This window comes from Astyanax mexicanus, chromosome 7, assembly GCF_023375975.1.
Source record: "Astyanax mexicanus isolate ESR-SI-001 chromosome 7, AstMex3_surface, whole genome shotgun sequence".
Taxonomy (NCBI): Eukaryota; Metazoa; Chordata; class Actinopteri; order Characiformes; family Acestrorhamphidae; genus Astyanax; species Astyanax mexicanus.
In genome coordinates this window covers 41,150,126-41,160,431 of record NC_064414.1, presented here as the reverse complement: position 1 = coordinate 41,160,431, position 10,306 = coordinate 41,150,126, and the positions used below count along the sequence as shown (strand labels likewise).

The 10,306-nt window shown below is 36.3% G+C and overlaps 1 protein-coding gene across 1 annotated transcript; it reads right to left on the bottom strand.

Annotated features, from left to right (window-relative positions):
* Positions 1-3,652: 3,652 nt before the first annotated feature.
* ccnj (cyclin J) lies at positions 3,653-8,528 on the bottom strand. The gene is made up of 6 exons (XM_007228641.4): positions 7,330-8,528; positions 7,136-7,226; positions 5,882-6,092; positions 5,481-5,780; positions 5,173-5,332; positions 3,653-4,545 (listed from the first exon to the last, which is right to left on the bottom strand). The coding sequence occupies exons 1-6, from the start codon at positions 7,425-7,427 to the stop codon at positions 4,185-4,187; spliced, it is 1,221 nt and encodes a 406-aa protein (XP_007228703.3). The 5' UTR covers positions 7,428-8,528; the 3' UTR covers positions 3,653-4,184.
* Positions 8,529-10,306: the final 1,778 nt, after the last annotated feature.

The following is a 10,306-nucleotide window of genomic DNA, read 5'->3' as shown; positions in this document are numbered from 1 at the left end:
CTCGGTTCCTGATACATCAGCTCACAGATGCCTGGCACTGAGCGACATCACACTTTGGAGCCCTTTTGTAGTGGGGAGAAAGCAAGGCCAATTGTGCTCCCTCAGGGCTCCAGTAGCTGATAGAAAAAGCTACATTAACAGGATTCAAACCAGTGATCTCCTGATCATAGTGGCAACGCTCAGAATGCTGGACCACTCGGAGCAGATATCTAAAAGAAAGAAGCATGTTGACAAGGGAAGTCTCAGAGTTACCAATTTAATAGCAACCAATGTAGAACACAGGGAGAACAAGTAAACTGTACACAGGTAGAAGTGCTGAGAAGCAAACGTGCTAACCACAAAGTCATTCTGCCTGTTCTAACATTTTTGGGAGTTACTGGCTTTTGCAGAGATGGTCATGCCAGGACACTGAAACCATTAATTAGGATATTTAATATCGTCGCTGTCCAATGAAAAACACATATCCAAAACAGCAACTTTACAGAAGATAATTTTTTTTTAAACTTTCAATGGAAGTCCATGTAAAAAGAGTTTATTTTAGGTCATTTTGAAGAGTTTCTATTAGTCCGTTCATCAAGAAATGGCACAGTGTAATGGACAGTTTGTCTATTCAAATTATGTAGTAAACAAAAAATCGGCAAAAATAGAGATAAGTGTTTTTCATGGGACAGCGACGATATTTAATTTCATTTGTCTCAGAATGAAACACATTGATTGTATTGACTTGGCCTGAATATTTATGACTCTCTCAGAAGACACACAGTAAAAACAAAGGGAAAGAGCTGGGGGTCACGTCCGTTCAGCAAGAGCCTGAAGGAGAACTCACAGTTCACTACAGACAGGTAGCTGGACAAATCCAAGTGCTTCAGACTGAAGATGATCTGAAACTCTCACAGTCTGGACATCACCCCATCAGGACCTGTTCCTCTGTAAGAGTATGAGATCACTGAGGCGATGCTACAGGTCAGGTCAGACACTGTGCTTCACAGGGGTCTTCTTTATTGCATTTAATGATACTGCAGAGGAAACATCAGCAACCACCTAAAAAAAAACCCAGAGACTGGAGGCTCCCTAGCTTTAGGTATCTAAAATATAAGCAGGCTAGTTGCATCACAGGAGAGCTGACATATTATTTACTTGTGTAAATGACATCACGTGTGGAATTTTTTAGCTTTTGTTGCTTCTTGTTTTGCCTGGGAAATATGTCATGGGAAATATTGTTAATAAGTATCACTATATAAGTGTAGTGTAAACTTCTGTCTCTCCCTAACTGAAGAAGATCCACAAGATTTCATTATGACATACATAAACTCTTAAAGTTTAAAATAGTAAAAAAGACATGTTCAAACTTTTGTACATCTTTAATTAATTACTTTTTACTCTATTTTTGTTGCTTCAAAACACAAAGTAAATAAAGAAATGTAACAAAACATATAACTGCAGTAATTTTTCTAGAGCAATTTCAGTGGTGCCAACACTTTTGGCCATGACTGCATGTACAGTATATACTTATATGTATATATCTACATCTAATCAGATATTTAACAGATTTTACATACCTACATATAGACGTAACCAAGTAAAGAAATATGTTAATTAATAGTGAAATAGTGAAAAAATGATGGAGGTCAAAAGCAGTATATTTTAGTTTCTTATTAACTGATAAAACTTATACACACAGAGCATAGTTGATTGTAACTCAAATTCCATCAAACCAGCCTAATTATCACTACATATACACCACAATAATTAAATAAACATACAGTATTTTCTTTTATTAGGCATTTTTACAGACAGTTTCCAAAAAAGGGTTTTTGAAGTGATACTAACCCACAGGTATTGTTTTTTTCACTGTACAAAGAATTCACAATCATAGAGATAAATTAACTTATGTAGCTTATATGAATTAAAATCATTCCAGTATTTCAAAATCGTCCGTAAAAACATACAGTACACTACCATTCAAAAGTTTAAAACTCTAGTCTACTCTGACTATAATAAGAACCCCCCCCCCCCCAAAAAAAAACACCTTGCACAAATCTAGTTTCCAATCCAGAACAAAAGATTTGCTCCGAATATAAATAACCATTTAACCAGAACACAAAGAACACTTTGACTACGTTCACATTACCAGGCTAAAGTGACGCAAATCTGATTGGTCTGTCCAGCAACAGAGCACGGAGAAGTACCTCATAAAGTGGACTTTTACAGATATACACACAAACACACACACACAGACACAGAAATTTATTTTCATCCTCCTCTCTTTTCATCTCTCTCACAGTTCGACTCCCACACACCAGGCTATTTGGGAAAGATCATGGTCATATAATCCCTCAATACTTCTATTCAAACACAGCACTGCAGTAAAAAAAACTTAACACTGAATAAAAACACCTTCTGAGCTAAATAGTTTAAAAGCTGGGGGTCAAATCATTTTACAATTAATACAAGATGTGTCTGAGTCATTCCTGTACAGCACTCAATTTGTGAAGTGTAAAGTGTGAAAAGTGTCCATAGGTTTATTTTATTGTAGGAATCATTTTATATAAACAAATGAGTGTTCAGAAATCTGTAACTGAGACTGTAACTGTAGGCTGATGCAATACAAGAACATAATGATCAATAATGTTAGCTGTCCTCACTTTTACCCAGTGTGTTTACATAGGGAACAGATTGTATAATGGTGATTGAGATGATCTGTGGTTCAATTTTAGTTATGTTTCATTTATTCATGACACTTAACCATTTAACATTCCAGTTCCATTTCTGAATATACTAATCCTTTACTGTGTTCATCTCATACTGAAGCTACTGAGTTTTTTTATTCACCTAAAGAGTGTTTTAGTAAAGACTGCATTTACTGTACAGTAAACATTAAGAGACCACTTCAGTTTCTGAATCAGTTTCTCTGATTTTGCTATTTATAGGTATATGTTTGAGTAAAATAAAAATTGTTCTCCCAAATTCCAAATAAAAATATTGGTCATTTAGAGCATTTATTTGCAAAAAATGAGAAACAGGCTGAAATAACAAAAAAGATGCAGAGCTTTCAGACCTCAAATAATACAAAAAAAAAAAAACAAATTCATATTCAAAGATTTAAGAGTTCAAAATCAATATTTGGTCAAATAACCCTGTAAATAACTGTTAATAACAGTTTTAATGCGTCTTGACATGTTCTCCCCCTATCAGTCTTACACACTGCTTTTGGATAAAACCACACTAAATAGTGCATTAAAAATGTGTGTGGTAATCACACATTTGTCTTAGTCCATTCCTGTCACTACATTTCCCAGAATCCCTCACAGCCTGGCTCATTATCACCACGTCTGATCATTATCTTCGTTTTTTGTGTACATTCAGCAGTGTGTGATGCTTTTACTCTTTAAAGCATTACTATTTTTTTCCAGGCTGCTGGTTTTGAACTCGACACAGTATTCCAGTTTATGCACCACCGTGTTAAGGTTTTCCATTTAAGATTATTTGGATTGTTTATTTATTTATAAGTAAGAAGCCCATGTCAGCTGTGAAGCAATACCATTTGAAGCAGCAATTTGAGTATTTGGGGATGCTTTGCTGCATGAGGACCTGAACACTTTGTCTTCATTAAGTATTTATTAAGAAAAAAAAAAAAACAAACACAAACACACAAAGTGATACAACTGATAAGTTGCATTTTATTTAAAAATGTTCCATAGCAAAGTGCATTTTGTAAATTCACAGGCTAGTTCACATTCAACATTAGAGGTAGCTTGGCTTAAATTAACACTGTTTAGAGCTGGCTGATGATAAAAATCACAGCATCATTCTCCAGTAGAGCTACTTCTCTGTTTTCGTACCTGCTTTAATGGCAAAAATACACAAAAAAAATAACACTGTTCTCAGAAAAAAAGAAAAATCCAAAAGGAAGGAATCAGTGGATGGAATAGGCAAGATTTACAGTATTGCACATTTTGATCACTTTGCAGTACATTTTTTCCCATTACTTACAGTATTTAACATTTTTTTCTTTTTACTTCACAATCTTCTACTTGTTTTTATATAAAATGCCGTTTAGCAGCTCAAGTGGTCCTACCCTGGTTAGTGTACACATCCTTTCTGGAGTGTGCTAAGTGTGTTCTCATACACACACAGTCTCTTATTCAGTGAAACTCAGTTTATCACGTGTCCACCCGTCTTTATCACCTGTCGAAACACGGCGCTGTGCGAGGAAAGACTGAGGTCACCTGATAGGGCCTGTTAGGCATGTTCAGCTTAGTGTCCAGTGGTACAGAAATTGCCTGAGGCTGCCCTTGTCCATGTGAAGGGCCACTGGGGGCCTGAAGTGTTGCAGTGTGGGACAGGTAAGCACCGGTGCCGTGGGTGGAGACCAGCACAGGCTGGCAGCTCTGCTGGGTGTACTGTAAAGCAGGTCTGTGGATGTACTGAGTGATAGTGACATTCTGGCCTTGAGCTGTGTATGCAGGCTGTCCCGGCTGCAGACTGGGCTGCGGTAACTGGCACTTCTGCTTGTTGGCTTCCTTTACATCACTGTCATGGGCACTATAAGGATACAGGTTAGTGATAAAAGTCTGTTAGCATGCAAGAGCAACATATTAAGATTCACAGTCTCTGTAATGCAAAATATGTATTACCTTTTGTAATTGAATGCTAGATTACAGTTAGATTTTATTCAAGGCAAAAATGTGCTTTTTTAGAGCCTGAAACAAATGTTTAATGGAAAGCAAGGCACAACCCGATTTTTAGTTTTTGCTAAATATGTTTTTCTTAAAGCACCTGCTAAAACAGATGTGCTATGTTTAAAGTTAGACACTTTAAGCTAAATACATAAAAAAATGTTTGCATTTAAAAGTAAATGACATACAAATTTATTTTGGCCTTAAAGTGGAAGTGATATTGAAACAGTAAAATATAAATATAATTTATTTCTGTTTAAAGATGATGTGTCTTAAAAAATAAGTTAAATAAAAAAAGGATATAAAAGCCTGATTAAAGCTTGCTGAGAACTTTTTTTTAGAACTATTAATATGCTAAAATTCACTGCCATGGGAATAAAAGATCACTATTAAAACCGCATAACTACATAAAAGTCAATTTATTTCCTTTACACTCAACTGCATATTTTTTTTCCCTGTTCCCCTATTTTAAGCTCACTCAGCAGCCACTTACATTAGCAGTCGCTCCATGCAGGGCAACAGCTGCTCCCACGTATAGGCAGTGAGACGCTGTAGACGAGGGGGCCAGGTCGGCGACAGGCGAAGAATTACTCGAGATGCAGACACGCAGGCAGCAGCTACCAGCGATGGGGCAAATCTCAGAAATGCATGGTCTGGAGAAAAGAAATACGTTTTTTTTGTACATAAACAACAGATGAGCCAATCTGTTCTGTTTGGTAACAGAACTTAGAGAATTTACTATGTTACAAAAGTCCAATCTTACATTTAACCATGTTAAAATAAATGCCAACTGCAACAAACCTTGCAGGGAGACCTCCAGAAAGTAGTCTGCATATTTGTTCATGTACAGCTTGGTCTTCTCTAAACACACCATTGGCCAGCCATCGTGTAGGTCCGTCTCAATGACCGAGATTGACAGGTAGTACTCTATGAAGTGGGCAGCAGTGGGTAGGTAGAGGTTCCAGTGAAAGGTCTCCAGTAGCAGCAGCTCCATGTGTAGTAGGCCTTGTTTAGTCAGCACCAGGTTCATGGAGTTCATACAACCGAGGCTGTTGAGCATCTCCAGCTTAGGCACTCTGTCCTCTCTCTCTTCAAATTTACCTGGAATAAAAGGACCACATGTAAATACCACAATAATAATATAAAAGATGGCTTAACAGTGTACAAAGTTGGAAAAGTGAGGGGAAAGAACAAAAACTTACTAGCCAAAAGCAGACAGGAAAGGGCCACCAAGTGAAGCTGCTGCACAGAGATGTCATAGCGGTCCATGAACAGGTCTAGCAGGTAAACAGCCAGGTGCCTGGCAGGCGGGCACAGACGGAAACGGTTGCTCACTATTGCTATGAGGTCTGCAAAGTAGCGCCTAAGGTTGAGCTGTGGGGACTGACCTTTGAAGACAGGTAACCTCAGTTCCTTAAAGAGGAAAATAAGAATTATTTGTCATTGTAAACTTCATGGTTCAGGAAGGTAAAGAGTTTTTTTTGCATTTTGCAGGTGAAGGCAATCTTTTAAGTTAAGCTGAATATATCCCTGAGTTAGTTTTCCCACTAATTTCCACCAACATTCTTTTGCGGAGCTTACAAGGGTGGATTTCAGGTAGGCATGGGCTCTGAATGGGTTTGCACTGTGTGGCCCAATGGACCACATCTTTACAGCCCACCTTAATCCCACATGGGTCTCATGTTTAAAATCTCTTGGTCTTTGACACTGACATTTTCCATATGTGGGGCAAAACTTTTTGGTTCCCATTTGGGTATGGTCCCATGGGCATGTCATGTAGATGTGCATGCACACATACATAAAAACACATGCTATCAGTTTGGCTTTACAAAATGCAAGCATGAGATCAGAGGTGTCAAGTAACAAAATACAAAACTTGGTTACCTTACTTAAGTAGAAATTTTGGTTATCTATACATTACTGAAATAATTATCTATACATTTTCAACTTTTTTTTTTAAAACGACACCTTACATTTTCACACAATTATCTGTACTTTCTATTTCTTACATATTCTATCACACTTCAGCAAGAACATAGCAGATGTATGTAGCCTAGTATGAAGATGATTTGTGCAGAGACTCGAGAGAACTCGAGACAAACATCCCAACTAAGCTTTTTTAATAAATTTGCATTGTACTAAAATGCATTCATGTAGCCGAAACATGCAGCAAAGTGCATGCCAATTTTTTAGATTAGCTTTTTTTTCCATAGACATTAAAGCTTTTAGAAAATGTTCTTTGGCAAGGATTGCAAAAACAGCATTTCTCCCCATTACTTTACTTAGTAGTAGTAGTTTTGAAATCAGTATTTTTACACTTTTATCTGAGTAAAAAGCTTGAGGTGATACTCCATCTTCTACAGACGTATTTTAAACCTTAGTATCTATACTGATATCTACCTGAATAATGAAAGGCAATACTTTTTGACACCTTTTAAAACAACACCTTTACAAACCTTGTAGCGCAAAGCATGGTAGATATCTCCAGCAAGCTGTCCTTTCCACCATTGGCCCTCCAGCTCCATTGGATGAAATGTGTTGGGGTGCCTTAAAGTTGGGTAGAGAGATCTTTGTTAATGGTGCAGTCTATGCAGGCCAACAAGCTAAATCCCAAAGACAAAGCTTGCGTGCAGAGAAGCCCATTACTAACGTGTAAATGGCAGCTAGTCTAATTGGAAAGGTCACTCCCATTCTGAACTGGTCCTTGTGTTTTCCTGAGGGTAAGGAGTGAGGCCCTGAATGAGCCATGCTGATTACCCTATTGGCTCTGTCTGTGTCTAATGGTGTCTTCAATCAAGAGCTGCTAATTTAGACTGCCTTAACGAGGCTCAGCACCAAACCCAGCCACTAATGCCGACCTTACACCTAACGACTTCACTTTCGCAGACACACTTCCAGAGTCGGGATAAAATCACGAGAGTCTTTCTAGAGTCGAGATAAAATCAGCCCAGTTTAATATTATCGTAAGTCTATAGACTTGTCTCACGCAAATAGTGACGTGAACAATGTCAACAACCAATAGGAGAGCTACGGGAAGACAAGGCAAGATTATTTTACGTGAAAAGAACACAAATTGCAGTTAATATGCTTTATATGCTTCTTACTTAAATAAGAAAAGTATTTTTAAATCATTTTTAAGTCAGTTTTATTTTTGATACAAAATAGTTTAATAAATACACATTTCGCAAGAATTTCTATCTAAAACAAAGGCAAATGTATAGCAGGGAAATTGTGATTCTTTGCTATACAAGGTTGTAGCAAAAAAAGGGGGGGGGGGTGGATTAGCTTATAGGCAGAGTTGAACACAAGATATATTCTATTAAAAATAAATATCAAGAACTAACAAACAGTGTGGCAGAAAAATAAACTGTTGATGGAGACAAAAGCTGTGAGTCTCTAATACATCACAGTACTGATTTACACATTATCTGTAACTTAATATGTAATATGTATTGTATGTACACTCCACCAGAAGCATGATAGAAAATCTTTGCTAAATCTTGGTCTGAAAGTATAAAGTCATTGTGGCTTGTCTTTAGCTGTGAGAGGGAGTCAGCCTTTAGTCTGTTAAAAGTCTTTTCAGAATCGTGTAGAGTATGGACGGCATAAAACAGAGAGGAAGAGGACCAGACAAGCAGCTCCAGCTCAAATCACATCAGCTCAGTCCTGATGATAGGCAGGCTGCCAGCTTCATTAGAGGACAATCATAATAAAACAATCAGTAACCTAAATAAAGTAACTTAAAAAAACAGTTACACTAAAACACACACTACTCATCAGGCCCTGAGTGGCTCAGCAGGGTTCAGCTGTGACTGAAGGGCATTTAAACCGGAGTCTGCCACTGACTGAACACTCTCTATAGAGCTACAGCTACTTTACTCACCCCCGGACAACAGACCCCGCATACAGACCACAGATCAGCAGTAACCCGTGATCAAACCTGCGATCCTTCCCCGCTCAGCTCTAAGAGAACAGCCTATATAATATTTAACTGACTGTGTTTCTCAGAGATCTCAAACATCTCAGTAAAGCAACAATGGGCAACACAGCTCAGGAACTTTGGGCGCCTCCAGCCAATCAGATTCCTTCATACAGTCTGCGAACCGCAGAGGCCAGCCAATCGGAAGTGAGTTTGCAGTGACGTCACGCCAAATCCTCTCCTAAACTTCCACAACTGAGGAGTCCAGCTTTTTTAATTAATTTATTTTTTATTACTTTTTTTATTGATTAATTATACATAAAAACTGAATTCACAAACAATATTCAAGCAACCATTATAAAAAAGTGATTTATTTAAATAAAAAAAAACTTCAAAATATCTATAAATCTATGGACTTATGACATTTTTTTTATTTTTAAATAGTCGAAAATGAGTCAATACATGTATATTATAATATAATGAATAAGGGTATCTTTTTAGCACATAATGTTTTGTGTATATTAAATTTACCAAAAATTATAATTAAATTTACTATAAATCCTTCCTTCTAGTGAAATGAAGGGTCAAAAAATATACAGTATATATTGTATATATTTCCTCATCTAACCTACTCTTCAAGTCAGAAAAAAATATCAATCTAAAAAGAGCAAGAAAATACACAATAAACAAATAAGTGTTTTACCTGATAAATCTACTCCTTTAGTAAACAAAATAAAAATTCTGCTCCATCAAATCTTGCATTAATGCTGTTAATGAGTATTTTCTAAAAAAAAAATTGCATGTATTTTCTGTAAAGGAGCTACTGAATCACTTATTAAACATTAGGTTAGGTAACTAAATTTCTCTCAAAGACCAATATATATTTTATTGTATTATATCCTTTATTTGACCACAAGAAGAGATTTATAATAAATACTTATAATACTATAATTATATACACCTATTATAGGTATATAATAGGTATATTATATATACCTCTGTAAATTTTCATCAGAAAAAAAATAAATGTCATAAATCCAGCTTTTCAATTTAATTGAATACCATTATATATTTTTTTATTTTTTGTTTTATTTTACTATATATTTTATGTTATTGGATTTATTAATTGTGTAATTGGCCTAATGGTATTTTCGTTTAACTTTGTTGGACTGTATTAAGTACAAATTGTCAACTAAAATGGATATTCTGATATAACATCACTAAAAAACAAAAACAGACAGACAGTTACCATCTTTAGCGGTGGTATCTTCACTGATACAGTGCATGTTGTAGCTGCCGTGCACGGCCTATTCACACTTTTACATAATTTGAATCTTCTTTGCATTGTTTTATGATGAATCAACCAACAGAATAAGTCCTGATTTATGAATTAAACTCGAATTTTGTAATCTGCTAAAAAAAAAAAAAATCAGTTCAAGACCAGCAGGGCATCTTGAATACAACTTACCCTATACTGTGAGGCTAGCCCCTTAACTATCTATTAACCATCATAGGGTGTGTACTTTCTGGATGACCTGCTGATCTTGAGCTTTATTTTTTAGCTGGGAAAAATAATCCATTTCCTTTTCAGTTTTTGCTTACTTAACAGTGATAAATGAATTGAATACAAAATTCAACAATTACAACAAATATTTTACCTGCCCTGATGTTCTGGTCACCTCAGTTACTTATGAAATGCATAAAACCT